The sequence below is a fragment of the Notamacropus eugenii genome, chromosome 2 (assembly GCF_028372415.1).
Source record: "Notamacropus eugenii isolate mMacEug1 chromosome 2, mMacEug1.pri_v2, whole genome shotgun sequence".
In the NCBI taxonomy this organism is placed as follows: Eukaryota; Metazoa; Chordata; class Mammalia; order Diprotodontia; family Macropodidae; genus Notamacropus; species Notamacropus eugenii.
In genome coordinates this window covers 465,347,043-465,365,355 of record NC_092873.1, presented here as the reverse complement: position 1 = coordinate 465,365,355, position 18,313 = coordinate 465,347,043, and the positions used below count along the sequence as shown (strand labels likewise).

Here is an 18,313-nt window from a genome sequence, read left to right as displayed (position 1 = left end):
CGTACCTTAGCATTGACTGTCCCTCAAGCCTAGAGCACCCTCCAATCCTTACTACCATGTCTTGGTTTCCCTGGTTTCCTTCAAGATTCAATTCAAATGTTATCTTCATCCACCTTTCCTGGTCTCCCCAGATGCTAGTATCTTCCTTCTGCAATGCATGTATCATGTATGTAACTTATTATATACATGTGATCTCCCTCACTAGAATGTAAGAAGGCAGGTGCTATTTTTGCTTTGTCTCTATATCCCCAGCACAAAGTACAGTGCCAATACTTGTTGAGTGATTGACCCAGCTACAAAAATGACCAGTTATGACTCTGAGTAGAATGTAAAGAATAATGGATGGCTAGTCCTGGCCTGGCCCTGTGAGCTTAATTCAGCCTCTGTTTCACAGAACTCTAGAGCTGGAAGGAACTTCAGAGGCCATGGAGTTTAAACCTCCACCCAAACAAAAACCCTTCTGACACCATTTTGGGTATCGGTCTTCAGTCCCTTTGCTTGAAAGGCCTTGCACTGTGACTGGTTCTTAGATGATAGAGTATCATCAAGACTTGCCAGAGTGGCAGAACTTGGAAGAGTTTGTGTGTCTCTCCAGCATAATGTCCTCTGAGACTCCCAGAACTATTGGTGAGGCAGGATGACACATTGGACTAACTGCAGGATTAAAATAATGGGGACAATGAGGTTGTGTTTCATATGCAGGTTAAGGTGAACGTTACGACTTTCACTGATATGGTAGAGTTATGTGACATAGGCGGTCAAAATGAGGAAGACTTTAAAAATGATCATAGAAAGGGAGTCAAGGGCCCACAGAAATAATTAGTTCTATCAAGACGTAGTACCCAGTGGGTGCTTAACATACACTTAGTGAATTGAATAAGGTCCTGGATATTGTCAGTTGGCAAATCTTTTACCTTTGTTGGTTTGACTTTCACGTCTCATGACTTTCTTTTGGGAACACAGAAATAAGAGAGTGGAAAGTGGCAGTGATTTTTCTTCCCTTTTTTCCTCACAACCACTGAAAGCTGATTCTTTTTGTATGATTCCAGCCAAATTCAGTGACTGGTTCTTCTTAAATCAGAGAGGCATCTAGACAGGCTTACAAAAGACAGATCTTGGATAATGGGTAGGAACAGAGAATCATGTTGCTGCTGTCTCCACCCAAGAACTCCAAAGATGCCATAGCCTTCTCCCAGATCTCTATCCTATAGTAAATATCCCTTGTCTTCATTGTTCATGTGACTTCTGAGGCCATGGCCCTCATCTGACTTCTGTCATTTTAGGACATGATAGTCTCTTCCAGAGGATAATTTTGGCTAATGATGGAAATGATAGGCAATATAGGCATGATAGGGATCTATATTGCCTTGAGACTTCCTGAACCCACTGCCAAATACTAGCTAGGAATTGTGGAATACAGGGCAAAATCAGTTGAGCATTGTAGGTGGATGAAGACAATCTTGTAAGGAACAGTAGTGCAGGCAAAGAAACAGTGTATATCCTTGAGAGTTCAGCCTGAGACCACATGACACAACACATGATCTCTGGTCTTCCACCATGGGGAGGAGTCAAGGGTTGGAGAGGAGAGGTGAGGAAAACCTGGGGAAGGGGTGCAATGCTGATAGAACTTTGGGTGGAAGGAAGTGCCCAGGACCTAGACAAGGGAACTAGCATGATTATTCCATATCATATAGAACCAGTGGAGGACCCTGAGATTCACAGATGGTGGACCAGAGGAACATTGCCATAGAAAAAAGCATGTGCCCACCCCAAGCCCTACCCCACCCCATCAGTTACTCTCAGCACCCTTCCCAGTTTGCCTGTCATACTTATGGCTCTGCCTAACAGAATGGAAATGGATAAACATCATATAGATGATTTCCCTGTAACAACATGGGTCATTTCCATTGCTACCTTAGTTCTTTCTGTAGAAGAGCAGAGTAGAATGGCATCCAAAGTCAAGTAAGTGTTTCTGTTTGCCTGCTGAGTGGTCAATGCAAATGGCACCATACACAAGGCTGACACTGCTCTTTCTTCTCTCTTTCCTCTCCTCCCATCCTCTCTGCCGCCTCCTGCCTCCTCAGAGATCCCTCAGTGTGCCGGCTGTAATCAGCACATCTTGGATAAGTTCATCCTCAAAGTCTTAGACAGGCATTGGCACAGCTCCTGTCTTAAGTGTGCAGACTGCCAGATGCAGCTGGCCGACAGGTGCTTCTCCAGAGCGGGGAGTGTCTACTGCAAGGAAGACTTCTTCAAGTAAGTTGAAAATGAATTAAAAAATCAATGTCTCTCTTTGCTTCGTGCTGAGGACTACTCACTCAGTGGCTCTAGGGCAATTTGCCCAAAAGCAATATATCTGCAAGAGAAACCCCTGGTGGTTGTAATAACAAAACAACTAAAACCAGGGTGTAGTCACTGAGCCTTACCATCACCATCACTGTTGCCATCACCATCACCATCACTATCATGGCCCTCATCATCTTCACCATCATATTACCATTACCATCACCATCATCATCACCATCACCATCATCATTAGTGTCATTGTTGCCATCACCATCACCAACATTGTTGCTATCATGATTGCCATCATGGGAATTGTTTTTCAGACAAATTGACTTTAGGGGAATTGTCTTACCCTGTCTTGTCTACTGTCAGGCTTGGGGCATAATATTTGTTTCTACTTGAAGATGGCAGGATACAGAAAGGATGGCCCCTCACATATATAGTCTTAGTTCAGTTTTAAGCTATCAAGGCCTACTACCCAGTAGGTATTAATATACATTTATTTAATTGAATAAGGTCCTGGCTGTCAGTCGGATGTTGTCAGTTGGCTCTTTTAGCTTTGTTGATTTGACTTTTAGGTCAGCCTAAGACATTTTGGGACACCCTGTACAGAACTTTAAAGATTGCAAAGTGCTTTTTTACCTTCACAACAATCCTCTGAGTTAGGGATTACTGATATTATCCCCCTTTCACAGATGAAGAGAGGGAGGCATTGAATATAAGACTATGTTCAATCAGGGAAGGCTTCCTGAAGGAGACAGGGAGTTTACCTAATACATTCAGACATGAGAACATTCCTGGGAAGGGTGTAAACAAGACATATGAAGACTGATTGAATTTTTCAGGTTTCACTCAGATGTTTGACATTGTGTAGAAACATCTTCTAATCAAAACAAGCTTGGCTCAAGACAGAATGACTTGGACATGGCGGCGGGGGGGGGGGGTAAGTGGAGGTAGAGATAGAAATACTTTTTTAGAATTTCTTTTCTTCTAGAATTTCTCCTTTTAAATCCAAGTATTTAGATAAGGCAAATTCTGCAAGTAAAGAGGATACTGAGGATTTGATCCTTTTTAGAATCTCAGATTTCCTTGGGCAAACCTAAATTTTGAGAAGTTATTGAAGATTTGTATGTTTATTTGCCTGGACTACAGCATCTAGCGGAGGTTGGAGGATGATGCAGGGCAGTGTCTGTTGTCCATTTGTCACCCAATCAGAAACGGGCTGCCTCGTGTTTGTCCCTGTTTCCTGTGAGGGAGTCTTCCCTCCCCAGACAGATCAGAGTCTTGCTTAAGACTGGAAACTGTCTTCTGCCTTTTTTGGACTCCCTCCTGGGCCCAGACTCAATGAGACAAACTTCAGCTTCTTCCTCTCCTGCTTTCTGTAGTTTTTCTGCTCCCTCTTCTTCCCATTTTCTTTTCTCTCTTTTCACCTGTGTCCCCTTCCCTGCTTTGTTCCTTTTCCTGGTGTTCACTTAGATGCCGTTAACTGACCCTCTTCACTTCACACTTTTGTCCACATCCTTTCCTCTTATCCCAAGCCAGCAGACCCTGCTCCATGACAGCTTTCATGGGCTTCTTGAATGAAGCAAATTCCATTGCTGCTCTGTGCTGACTTTAGGCCAAATTGACAGAGGCTTAGAGAAGAACAAAGTCGTGTGTGTGTGTGTGTGTCTGTATGTATGAGAGAGAGAGAGACAGGTAGAAACACAGAAGAGCAGAGACACAGATACAGAGACAAAGAGTGGGAGAAAGAAAGAGGAGGGAAAAAAGAGGGAGAGAGAAAGAGAGGGAGAAGAGAGAAAAAAGAGATGGAGAGAGACAGAGTGAAGGAGGGAGAGGAGGGAGGAAGGGAAAAAGAAAGAGAGAGTGAGAAAAAGAAAGAGGAGGAAGAGAGACAGAAGGAGAGGGAGGGAAAACAGAGGAAGAAAAGAGAGGTCAGAAGGGAGAAAGAAAAATGTGAAGAGAAACAGAGGGAAGGCAGAAGGGAGAAAGGGGGGAGAAAGGGGAGAGAGAGAGAGGGAGGGACACACAGAGGGAGAAAGATAGAAGAAGGAAAGAGATGGAGAGAAACAGGGACAGGGAGGGAGGGGGAGAAAGAGAGAGGGAGGGACAGAGAGAGAAAGAAGGAAAGAGATGGAGAGAGAGTGAAGGAGGAAGAGGAGGGAGAAAGGGAGAAAGAAAGAGAGGAAGAGAGAAAAAGAAAGAGGAGGAAGAGAGAGAAGATTTTGGGGGCAGAAAGAGATGGAGACAAATAGCATGGTAGCATAGTGAAGTTGTTTTTTTAAAAAGGTCGAGGTGATTTGTTGCTGGTGGGGGCACCCCACTCCTCAATTTGTAACTTCTCTGTTGAATGGCTTCTAGGAGTTGGAGAGGGGAAGACACATTACCTTATCAATGACCATTTGGGTAGAGAGAGAAGCGCCAAAGAAAGAGCAGCTAGAACCTTACTGAAACCAGTCTTTGTTCGGAATCCCAGATCCCATTCACTGTACACTCCACACCCCAGCCAAGCTGGATCTCTTCTTACCCCAGCACATAGCCTTCCCCTGCCTGCCTGCTTGTGACTGTTTTCAGTTGTTTATTCTTGGACAATTGACCCATTCTCTTTTCCAGTCAATTGCCTGTCTAGCCTTTAAAGTCTACCCCCATTATTGCCTTTTCTGGTGATACTATGGATTCCTTCCCCTCAACATGTCATCATACTTAACTCTTTGATGCAACTTTTATTGGTTATCTATGACTTTACTCAAACCAAGCCGTTTGAGGGCTGAGACCTAGGCTTATCTAAACATTGTCTCTTTTAGCCCCTAATGCAGCGCTCTGTACACAGTTGGTGTTTAATAAACATTTGCTGAATGAATGACTCACTCAACAAACTAGGGATCCTACGACGAGGAAGAGAGTATGTGTCAGGCATGGGGATGAATGAATTCACAAGAGTATTAGAGATTTAGTAACCCCTCTGTATTAGGTGGGGGTGGGTGGGAAACACAATGCATATAAATGAGAAACGAGGAAGTCAGAATAGGGCAAGGGAAGCCCAAAAGATAGCACCAGAGAAGAAATCTCCCACTTTCCCCAACTATGAGGAAGACTCAAAACCCAGTACTTGCTGGATATTCCTTTCTAGTTTCTGGACCTGAATTGTCAGTCAGGCTCCCCTTCACTCAGGGTATGGGGATTAAGGAGGTTAGAGAATGAGACCACAGTCAGAGTGGCACTTTTCCGATTTAGATAGGCAGTGAAAGGTATTAAGGGAGAGATGGGAGATATTCTGTAGGAATAGAACTAGTTAAAGGAAACAGAAGGATTTAAAGTTTAGAGAGGAGTCTCCAAGTGCCATTAGAAAGTCAACCATAATAAAGGGCATGTTGGTAAATGTTTAACAACCTGACTCTTGGATCAAAAAAAAAATGTACACAGGACACACTTTTATTTAATCTTCATTATTATTTTCTCTGTCATAGTCAACAAAACAATATGTCAAGCCCTAATTTGTAGCACTGGCCAATTTCTGAGGTATAAATGCTCACATTGTAAATTTAACAATCAGCTCTGGAAGCCAGTATAAGCTGGCTCCAGCACACTTGCTTCTTGTGGACAATAACAATATCTCACATTTATATAACACTTTGTAATTTATGAAAAAAATGGCAGCACCTAGTATCAATATGCATCTTTCACAACTCCTTTCCCTGGATCATTCTATCCAATCAGTAAGTATGACGTACGTTCTTCCTCTGAAATGTAGTAGTGTTTCTTCCTTATTTTCCATTTTATCTGCTAGCACTGGAGTTTAGTCCCATGTGGACTTTTAAAAATGGCTTTATTTATCTATTTTTTACATCATAGTCCTTTATGGAATTCCCCCCTTCCTTCACCTCCAAATGAATCTTCTCTTGTAACAGAAAAGTAGTTACTGTGGTAACTGGTACTGTGACTGTATCTGTCAACAAAAACCTCATTCTGCCCCAGCAGTCCTCATTCTTTCTGCCAAGAGGAGGGAGTTGTGCTTCATTATCTGTTTTCCCAGACCATCCATTTTTCCATTAATCAGAACTTGACTTTCATTTCAAAGTGACCTTTTCATTCACACTGTTGCTGTTTTGTATGTTGTTTTTTGGTTCTGCCTTTTCCACTCAGAATCCATTCGAATCAATCTTCTCATGTTTCTCTAAATTCCTCACATGCATCACAATAATCTTGCATTACATTCATACAATTAGCTTACTCATGCATTCTCCAGTTGATGGGCACCCCCTTGGTTCCCAGTTCTCTGCTACCACAAATACTATTGCTATAAAAATATATTAGTATATGTTGGAAGTTGGTTTCCTTCTTTGATCTCCTTGATGAATTTGCCCAGTACTAGGACTTAGTTGCCCTCTGTCTGGATTACTGCGATAACCTCCAGTCTTTTGTATAGAACAAGATACATCTGTATCATTGCATGTAGATAAGAAAGCTCAGGCTTTCTCAAGAAGTGGGGGAAGTAAGACACTGCTTGCTAATGGCCAAGGTGTCTTGGGAGTTGCCAGTCTGTGGCTTGGCCCACTAAACCTTGCAGGCTTTGAAGCTGATGTCTGGTTTGGCCTTACCACCAGCATGCTGCCTACTTTTGCTGATGGTGGATCACAGAAAGGGGTGGTTTTGGCAGCAGCAGTCAGTGGAGATGGGGAATGGGGAAGAAAAGATGTACTCCCTGGGACAGCCTCTGGTCTTCATCCTAATATCAGTCAAGGGCATGAAATCTATATGAGTTTTAGAAGGGAATCCTGAGAGCCTAGTACTTGAATTTACCCATAGAAATTGAATTCTTGATTCTCTGAGTAAACGTTTAATCTTTTTTACTATAAAAATGTGGTTATTACTATTATGAATAATAATAATTAATAAAAGGCTCAGTTAGAACTAGACAGAATCTTTCCTGCTTCCACTCAGGAAAACTGTAAAATCCTTCTCCAGAGATGTAGAGTAATTGTCTATTTTACCAATTTAAGTTAATGAAGTGTGTGTGTGTGTGTGTGTGTGTGTGTGTGTGTGTGTGTGTGTGTGTACAAAGAAAGGGCAGAATGGCATAGTGGATAGAAAGCCTTAGAATCAGGATGACCTAATCTGATGCATACTAGCTTTATGACTGTGGGTAAGTCCTTTACCTTTCAGGGACCCTGGGTAATTCTTTAAGACTATAAACTGTAGAGCAGTTAATGATCTGCATTGCCAGAAGGAGTTCCCTGTACCATTGGCTTCAAACTTGACCAGATCAAGATACATTTGTATCCTTGAGCAGCACATATTAGCTTAGAAAACCAGACATTGGCATTATCTGTATTTTACAGATAATTGGCATTATCTGTATCTTTATTTTGTTAAACATTTCCCTCTTCCATTTTAATCTGGTTTGGGCCACACTTAGGAGTTGCCTTGCAGTGGCAGGCAGTGAGTTTGACACCTCTTCCTGATACCAAGGAAGCCAGAGGTCTAGACTCTGAAACAGAAATGAGTACCTTGTATAGGGCACACACAGATGGGACCTTTGTCTTCAAAAACCCAGTTGGGGGGGGTGGATGGGAGGATAAAATACATCCAGTTCACGTGTGATTGGTGCACTGAAGTCAAACAGAAGGGGATGAGGGATCTGAGGAGGAAAGGATGGATCCCTTCCAGCTGCAGAAGGTTTTGATGTAAGTGAAGATATCTGGATGGGGTTTGAAGGAAGAGAAGGGTTTCAACAGGGAGGGAGTCCCTTCCAGACCATAGGGAGGATGTGCAGAGAGGAAGGAGAAGGCAGTCATCTAGTTAATTTGGAACAGAGACTGAAATGATCAGTCTGGAAAGTTAGGTTGGAGCCAAATGGGCCTGGAATGCCCAAACTAAGGAGTTTGAGTTTTATCCTGAAGGCGATAGGGAGTCATTGAAGGTTGAGGGGAGTACTAGCTGACTATTACAAACCTACCTCCTTGTTTTTCTCACTATCTCTCACTGCCTATATCCAGTCTACTGCCAAACCTGTTTATTTCACCTTTGCAACATTTCTCAAATAGGCCCCCTTCTCTCCTCTGACTCTGCCAGCACTTGAATGCAGGCCCTTGCCAGCTATTACAATAGCACCATGGTGGGTCTCTCTACCTCAAGTCTCTCCCCATTCCAACCCATCCCCCATTCAGCTTCCAAAGAGATTTTCCTAAAGCTCCGGTCCAATACTGTCTCCCCCATGTTTAATAAACCCCAGTGACCTCCTGATGCCTCCAGGATCCAATACAAAATGTTCTTTTTGGCACTCAAAGCCCTTCATAACTGAGTTTCCTCCTGCATTCCCATTCTTCTGGCATCTTACTCTCTGAAATGTACCCTTCAGTCCAGTGACAATGGCCTTCTGGCTGTCCTATGAGCAAGATCCTGCATCTCCCCTCCCTCTTCATCTCTGCCTACTGACCTCCCTGGCTTCCTTTAAGACCCAACTAAACACACCCACCTTTTACAGGAAATCTTTCCTAAGCTCTCTTAATTTCAGTACCTTCCCACTTTTAATTATTTCCCATTTGTCCTGTATATAGCTCTCTTTGTATGTATTTTGTGTGTGTGTTGTCTGTCTTCCTCACTGGATTGTAAGCTCTTTGAAGGCAGGGACTGTCTTTTGACTCTTTTTGTATCCTCTGCCCTTAGCACAGTGCCTGGAACCAAGTAGGCACTTAATACATATTGATTGATTGATTTTACTCACAGAGAGATAGGGAAGATGGAAGGTTTTCGAGGACATGATTTCCCCAGTGTTGGAGAGGCTAGGTGCGGTAATTCTAACAATAGGCAGCAGAGGGTGCTGTTGGTATGTGCATGGGGCAGAAAGAATCTGCTAGGAGGGAGGGCATGCCTTTCTGCTGCTGCATGTTCCTTGTTGGGGGGCAGCTGAAGAGTCTCCTATCTATGGCAGGAGGGTGGTTCTCTCTCTTATTCTCTCTCTCTTTCTCTCTCCTCCTCCCTTTCTCTTTTCTCTCTCCTCTCTCTCCCTTCCTCCTTCCCTCCCTCTCTCTCTTTCCTCTTTGTCTGTCCTCCCTTTCTTCCTTCCTTTCCTCCTTCTTTCTTTCCTCCCTCCTCTTTCCCTTTCCTTTCCTTCCTTCCTTTCTTCTTTTTTCCTTCCTTCTTTTTCTTCCTTCCTTCCTTCCTTCATTTCTTTTTCTTTCTTTCCTCTGTACTTTCTTGGCTCCCATTTCTCAACAGAAGGTAAATAAAAGGCAGAGGACCCAAGGAATAAGCAGCTTATGTGACTAATGCAGCATAATGGGGATGTGATTTGTTCTAATAACAGCCAGTGTTTAAGTATTCTGGAGCACACTCAAAGCTGAGGCCTTCCAAGGCACATCCCAATTTGAATTGTAAGCTGAGAGAATAACAAGATCTTGCAGTGAGTGCCTTTGCTAAGGATGGCTCCCCCCCCAGCTCTCCCCTTCCCCCCCAGACAACCATAGCCCAGGTCTCTCTGTACAGGTGGGCTGGGGGACTGAGCAACCTGTTCCTATCCCAGACATGGGGGAATCCTCAGGCAAGTCGCAGTCTCAGTGTCAGCCTCTGACGAATGTCCTTCTTTCTATTTCCCTTGAGGCCACTGTGCTCTTAAAGCAACAGCTATTTGTCCAGGCCTTAACCACCTGTGTTTGAAGTGTCATTACCAACACGATGGATGGCACATGCTTGAAACCAATCTCTAGTCGGATGTCTCTGGCAACCTGCCACCATCTGTGGCTCCCCTGCTAATCCCATGCGTCCGTCTGTCTGGGGAGGATGGATGCAGAAGCATAGCCAGTTGCACTACCCAGCCCTCCTTGGAGAGCCAGCACGGCTGCCTCCTGTTTAAGGGCTTCTGCCGGGTAGGTCATTTGGGAGCAAGCCATTGTTGCTTGCTGAGTGGGCCTTTAACCCTGGGTAGCTTTTAACGGAGGTACCTAAGGTCAGGCCCCTGTCCATCTGCTGCTGCTGACTAGCCGTGACCTTGTGCTCCCCACTGTCTGCCTTCTCAGAGCAGATCCCTATCTAGCGGCCACTGTGGCTTCTCTTGGCCACTAGAAGTATGTTGGATCTGCTTCTCCTCCCTTAGCAACCCAGTCTGGTGGCTGAGAGTCAGGGCTTCTAGGCCAATCCATCCACAAACATTTATTAAGCACCTATGTGCCAGGCACCATGCCAGGGGCTAGATTCCTCCTCTACATTGCTATTAGCTACCAGCACAGGATTCAGAGCTGGAAGGACTTTTCAGTCCACCCTCCCCCTTATTTTACAGAGGAGGAAACTGAGCCATTAAGAAGCTAAGTGGTGTGCTCAAGGTCACAGGGAGGTAGGGTAGAGCCAAGCAGGATTCACACTGAGGCCTTCTGGTCCCCAAGTGCATGGTTCTTTCCACTGCATCACTGATTCTCTGGCTGCTGCAATCCCAGAGAGTAGGGGAAGGGGTGCGATTAGAAGCCAATGCTGATAGTGCTTTGGAATCCTCCATAAAAGGATCATTGGGCAACTGCAACCCAGGATGTTGAAGGAGCCAGCTTTGGAAGCTGTATAGTGCCAGTTGGGAACTAAGCCAGACTTTTACCACTTTTCCATCTTTCCTCCTCGTCAGTCAATGTTAAGGCAGCCAACATAGCCATCAGCAAAGGGCAGGTAACCAGTGTCCTTGGGAGCACGGGAGATCCCAGGAAGTCTTTGTGCTTCCCAGGGCTCCCAGATCTGGGCTTATTTGTTCTTTCTGAACCCAGAACAGTATGTTTTCAATGCTCCAGAATGCTCTGTATTCAGGCTAGCCTAGGAAACAGCCTCTCTGGCTCTGGCTCACCCAGTGTCGTCCTTTGAGGGAAGGGGCATTTCTTCACTGGATGACTTTGGCCAAATCAATTGCTTCAACACTCAGGCCTCAGTTTCCTCATCTATGAAACGGGGCACTGATCATCAGCTTTTGTGAAAGCAAAGGCAGCTTTTGGAGGGAAGGGAAAAATGGAAGCGAAGTTTATATCCTTACTTGATCCCTTAGAGAAAGGGTTCTTAATTAGAGTCCAGGAGACTGTGGATAGATTTTTAAAGGGACTGAGAAAAATTTTATTTTTATTTTTACTAATCTTTCATTGGAGTCTAGTATTTTTGTCAGTTGTGAATATAAGCAACATTATTCTGAGAAGGGGTCTAAGTCTTCACTAGACTGCCAGTGAAGTCTGTGATAAAAACAACATTAAAAGCCCTTGCCTTAGAGGATCTTTTTCTTTTTTATTTTTAATAAAAGCATTAATTAATAACACTGAATTTTATTCCACTTGGACATAAGCTCCATTCATTCCACTAACACCCTTAATATTTTCCTCTGCTCTCCTGCTTTTGAACTTTGCCCTTGTCTGCTCACTAACAGGTATCTATATCTATCTATCTATATCTAATAATGGCTAACATTTATATAGCACCTACCATGTGCCAGGCACTGTGCTACAACCTCAAAACCATCCTGGGAGGTAGGTGCTATTATTATCCCCATTTTTACAGATGAGGAAACTGAGATAGACTAGGATTACCTAACTAGTAAATATCTGAAGCCAGATCTGAACTCAGGAAGATGAGCTGTTTCTTGACTTTAGACTTAGTGTTCTATTCATGTCAGCTTATCAAGACTGAGAAGCTGATTGGACAGACACTAAGATTCTTTTTTTTTTTCAAGTTTAACTGATGTGTTTTGATTTCACATTATAAATATTTACAGATGACTTCCACCTTATGCGAAGTCTATTATAATAAAGCAAAACACTTGAATAAAACTGATAAGACAGTGCCCTCATCTAAAAGTGAACACATTTTGCATTTCTCACTTATCTATTTTTAAAAATGAACAGAAGTCTATTTTCTCCCCTTCCTATCCATTGGGAAAAAAACAAAAAAAAATTCTTGTAACAAATATGCATAGTCAAGCAAAATAAATTCCCTCAGTAGTTGAATGCAAGTATACATATAAATGTATATTCTGAACTCACACACATCTCATTCTGCATCTTAAGTCTATTGCCTCTCTGTCATGGATAGCATGTTCCATCGTTGGTCTTTTAGAGTCATGAACAGCCATGTTATTGATCATAGTTTTCACAGCCTTCAAGGTTGTTTTTATAGTGTTGTTGTCACCGAATACATTGTTCTCTAGGTTCTGTTCATTTCATTCTTCATCAGAATCATTTTTAAGGTAGTGCTTTGTATTCACTTTCCCAAAGTAACCTGAGTGATATTTGCTTAGTTAATTTGTGATGGTGCTGACCACTTACATTGCGTTGGCCTGTAGAGTGCTTACAGTGCTGGCTGAAGAGCCTTTGGCTGATGGCAACCATAGTTTCATCCATCTGGAAAGCAATTTGGCAGCCAAAGTGTAAGAGGAATGGAAGCTGTACCACAAGTCGCCAAGATGAGAAGAGCAGGGAGGGAAATAGGACTCTAGACTAGATGATCTTTTCCACAAGAATCCATAAGGATCCTGCAACAGGCTGACCCTTTTTGCTTCATCATCGTTACCTTGGTTGGCTTGAAGTGGGCACTGGTTGCATCTGTCTATCAGGCTATGTAATGCCCATTCCAAGGAAAAGGAAACAGAGACACAATGTGGGCATTTGCCTTAGGCTATAGTAGATTAGTGACAGAGAAGACAGGAATTCCTGACTGCCAGGCTTGATGTCTTCTGCAACCAGTCCTTCTTCCGATTGACTGTAGGATGAAGAGTCTATCTTCTCTGACAACCACTTGACTGATCTATGAACAGGTACTTTATAGTGGTAGTACAATGAGATGCCTCTCCTTTAGTTTTATGGCATTAGAGCTAGAAAGGATCTCAGAGATCATCCAGTTTAACCTCGTTTTATAGATGATGAAATTGATGTCTGAGATGTTAAATGATTTGTCTCAGGTTATAAAAGCAGTAAATAGCAAAGCCAGAATTTGAACCCAGGTCAATTGGCTCCAGAGCCAGCATTCTTTTCTGCCTTCCCCAACTGCCTTTTAAGTGGGAATGAAAAAGGGAGGAGACAAAGAGAAAGAGAGATAGAGGAAGAGGAGGAAAAGAGGTAAAAATAGAAGAGGGGGAGACTGAGAAGATGATGACTGAATTGGCATGAATGGGAAGGAGCTTCTAAGTGAATTACAAGTGCCTCTTGGAAGTGGGAAATGACTTGATGAAACCCAATTCAATCGAGCTTTTCCAAATCAGCATTATAAAACCACATTAGGTGATTAAGAGGAACACATATATACCACTAGTAACAGTTACATCACTGAATGCTGGAATTGGTGAGAAAATTGACACTCAGAGAATAAAAGAAATCTGCTTCAGGTCATGCAGCTCCTTTTTCAAGTCATCAATCATTTATTAAGCCCTACTATGTGCCAGGCACTTTGGGATACAAAGAAAGGCAAAAACAGTCCCTGTCTTCAAGGAGATCCCAATCTAATGAAGGAGACAACATGAAAATAACTAAGTACAAATAATTCACTAAGTGGCAAGGTAAGGGAGCGTTAGGTCTGCTGGTTCTTAGTTTCATGTAATTTCAAATGCTATTTGTGAAATTGCCCTAGGGTGACCTGGTGCTTGCTAAAAGCCTTCCATTCAACTTAACTGTCAGGACCTCAACTTCATGGTGATATTTTGGGGAACAATAATTGGCCATACTGTCCCCAGCCACTCCCAGGCCTGTCAGGGAGAGAGGGAAAGAGATGGATAGAGAGAGACAGACAGACAGATTATTTATTCAGTGTTTACCATGTACTACACTGTGCTGATCACAGGAAGTACAAATATCAGTAGGCACATAGGTACATAAAAGGGAGAGGCTGGTACTTGGGCAGGGGCAATCTGAAAGCATCCTGACTTGGGAGTGCAGCCTTGTGAGATGTGATCATGGATGACCTGGACTTCTTCATGAAATTGAATTCCCGACAAGAACTCACCCATCGGAGGGGAGATAATAGGGGAAGAGGCATCTTCAGAGTGAGAAGGTTATTGGCTTCATGTAGAAAAGTCTTGAGAAATCTATTGATTGGAGTTGAGTCTACTCTTTGGGAAGGTACCAGAGCTGTTTTGTTGTCTGTTCTCACCTCCAAGGAGAGAGAGGCAGGGGGCAGGAGTTGGTAGGCTATCTTTACCCAGTGATGAGATATATAATAAATTATATTTTTTAATTACCACAGACACTAGCAAAGGATGGATAGGTACACTTTAGAGTCATTCATCCATAGGCTTATAGATCTAGAGGTTGGGGCAGCTAGGTAGTGCAGTGGATAGAGCACCAGTGCAGGTGTCAGGAGGACCTGAGTTCAAATCTCATTTCAGACACTTGGCACTCACTAGCTGTGTGACCTTGGACAAGTCACTTAACCCCAGTTGCCTCATCCTGGGTCATCTCCAGTCATTCTGATGAATATCTGGTCACTGGATTCAGATGGCTCTGGAGGAGAAGTGAGGTTGGTGACCTTCACAGCCCTTCCTCACTCAAAACAAAGTCAAGTACAAGTCATGTCATCATTTTTCTGATGGCATGGTTGCCTTCTCAATGAAGGACAAACACACCTACAGATCTAGAGGTCGAAAGAACTTGATAGGTCTTCTACTGCAACATCCTCATCTCACAGATGTAGAAACTAAGTCCCAGAGAAGTTAAGGGACTTGTCCAAGGTGGTACAGTGGATAGAGCTATGAGTCTAGCATCAAGAAGGCTCAGACATTTCCTGGTTATGTGACTCTGGGCAAGTCACTTAACCTCTTTTTGCAAAGTTTCCTCATCAGTAAAATAGGGATAGTAATAACACCTCCCAAGACTGTTGTGAGGATCAAATGAAATAATGTTTGTAAAGTTCTTAACACAATCCTTGGCATGTAGTTTTTGTTGCTGTTCAGCTGTTTCAATTGTGTCCAACCCTAACCTCATCTGGGGTTTCCTTGGCAGAGATACTGGAGTGGTTTGCCATTTCCTTCTCCAGCTCATTTTTCAGATGAAGAAACTGAGGCAAACAGGGTTAAGTGACTTGCCCAGGGTCACACCGCTAGTAAATATCTGAGGCTCGAGTTAAACTCAGGTCTTCCTTACGCCAGGCCCAGTCCTCTACCCCCTGCACCCCATGGCTGCCCCCATGACTTCCTTATAGTTTATATTTTAATCTTCACATTTAGAAAAAATTGAAAGGCGATTTCACCCCTCCAACAGAAATGTTCTAAATCAGTGGCCTGCAACCTTTAAAAGTATGGGGGCTCCCCGACTTTTTTCAAAATAAATTTTATGGATTTTTTTGGTTTTGTGTTATAGTCACTTCTGCATTTGACACATAACTCCTCCACTTTCCCTCCACTTCAGCATTGGAGATTCCTTTACAACAGCCACAAAAACAACCATAAGGTGAGACCTCAGTGGACGATGTACACAATGTTCTGCTTCTAAGGTCCCTTACCTCTCCTTATCTATTCTCTGCAACCAGGAATACTTATTACAGTTACTCAAAGCTTACTTCCTTTAGTGTTCTTTTTATTTCTGTCATTTTGTGTATTTTGAGACCCTTTTTTAATGTCAAGACATTTTATGGACCATCACATACTATTAGGATCCCTTGGTTGAGTATTTCAATACCCCAAAAGGATCTAAGTCATCTATGGCTGCCCATCTATTCACTAACATCTCCAAATGAATTCATCTCTTACTTATCACAATAGCATCCACACAATGGTACCAGTATTGGTTCTGGAGTCAGAGGCCCTGGATTCAAATGTCACCTCTGAAACTACCTGAGTGACCTAGAGGTAGCTAGTGAATACAGTAGGAGTCAGGAAGACCTGAAGTTAGAAATCTTGCCTCAGACAGGTGCTAGTTGTATGAGCCTGGGCAAAATCCTTTAACCTCTTGGGCTTCCTTCATCTTCTTCAAAATGAGAGGGTCAGATTCGATGGCTTCTAAGATTCCTTCCTGCTCTAAATCTGTGATCCTATCATCTATGTGACTTAACCTCCCTGTACGTCAGTTTCCCCATTTGTAAAATCAGCGGGTTTTACTACTGGCATCCTCTAAGTCACCTAGTAGTCAAACTCTCTTATCTGTAATTCTTTGAAAAATGGTAACACATGTACTGTGAGATTTATTATCAATTCAGTCTATAAAAAGTATGTTTGCTGGACTGGAAAGGACTGGAAATCCTTCGGGAAACTCCTGGTATTCCTAGACTTCCAGGTTGGGAATTACTGATTTAAATAGTTTTAGAACTTGTTATGAATGGATGTCTGTGCCCTTCCCCCCAGTTAGAAAATGAAGATAAAGACAGGAAGAAGAACCTCAGCCTATAATAATGCAAGACTTGTCATGTGGGACATGGGTGTGGAATGCAGATACACTTTCATTTACTAAAGCTTATAAACAAGGCAGAAGCTATTACTTGTGTGCTTACACGTGGGAATAAAGTTAAACATAAGAAAGTTAAATACAATTGGTGCATTTGTAAATCATTCTCTCTTTAAGTACCAGAGAGTATTGATGTTACAGCTGATCTCCATATTGGCTAAAGTCTTTTGGGCCCAGTGGTTCTGGATGGAGATTTTCGGTTGTTTATGTAATGCTAATCTCATTGGTGTTTCTGGCTTTGGTCATATATGGTTTAGAAGTGGTTAACAGGGTAGTTAGGTGGTACAGTGGATAGAATGCTGGAGTCAGGAAGACCTAAGTTCAAATCTGGATTCAGATACTTACTAGCTGTGTGACCTTGCGTAAGTCACTTAACCCTGTTTGCCTCAGTTTCCTCATCTGCAAAATGAGCTGGAGAAGGAAATGGCAAACTGCTCCAGTATCTTGGCCAGGAAAACTCCAAATGGGGTCATGAAGAGTTGGCCACCCCTGAAATGACTGAACAGCAATGGAAACCTGGGACAAACAGGTTGGCAGAAGGTGCGACTAGCAGGGAAGCCCTCCTTTCTGAGAGCTGTCAATGAGACAAATGGTTGTACAAAGGAGGGTAAAGAGAACAAGGCAATGAAGGCCCTCACTGGTTTCTGTTAATGGCAGGAGATTTAAGGATTATCTTTAACTCTTCCTCTCCCCCACCTCCCACATCCAGTGAAAAGAAGATTCTACTTACCTAACATCTCTTGCGTTCTTCCTTTCTTCCATTGTGTTCCTGGAGCTTAGAGCAGCTAGGGGACACTGTCCCTGGAGTCAGAAAGGTCTGTGTTCTAATTCGGCCTTCCATGCTTCCTGTCTGTGTGACCCTGGGCCAGTCATTTAACCTCTGTCTGCCTCAGTTTCCTTGATTGTCAAATGGGAATAATGATAATAGCACCTACTTCGTGTGGTTGTTGTGAGGATCAGATGGGATCTTCGTAAAGCATTCAGCCCAATGCGTGGCACATAGCAGTTACTTAATAAATACTTTTTTCTCCTCTTCCGTTCCAATGGTCACCATCTCTATGTGGGCTACGGATTGCTTCTCCATTTTTGTTATTTATTTGTTTAGTTGTAATTGTCTCCTAACTGATTTCCCACCTCCAAGCTATTTCTTCTCTAATTTATTGCACACATGTCTACAAGATTAATCTTTACCCAAACCTAACTCTGACCATGTTGTGCTACTGCTCAGAAGATTTCAGGGGCTCCTCACCCCCTTCTAAATAAAGCAGAGCCCTCTTGATCTGGCATTCAAGGCCTTCCATGACTGAATCATAACCTGTGTCTTCAGGCTTATTTCATATTCCTCCCCTTCAGGCATACCATGTGCTGGTCAAATTGAAATATTACTGGTTCTCTCACACAGCTACAATTTACTGCCTCTGTGACTTTGTTTATGCCCTTCCTCCATTCTCCCATTTCCACTTGTCAAAATCCTGCTGATTATTCAAGGACCAGGTCAAGATGCCACCACCTCCATGAAGTGTATCTTGATTCCTGCCCTGCCCCCACCCCTGGAAGCCCAAAGTGCCCATTCCTCTACATTCCCAGAGTACTTTGGACCTCTCTTGGGCATTTGTTCCTTTCTGACTAGTAGTCCTGTCCTTTGT

General features: G+C 43.1%; 1 protein-coding gene across 1 annotated transcript in view; it reads left to right on the top strand.

Moving 5' to 3' along the window:
• LHX4 (LIM homeobox 4) overlaps window positions 1-18,313 on the top strand; it is a 64,849-nt gene that overhangs the window by 20,323 nt on the left and 26,213 nt on the right. Inside the window, exon 2 of the mRNA XM_072648491.1 lies at window positions 2,085-2,256. Coding sequence (XP_072504592.1) covers window positions 2,085-2,256 — 172 coding nt within the window. The remainder of the gene's footprint in view (window positions 1-2,084; window positions 2,257-18,313) is intronic.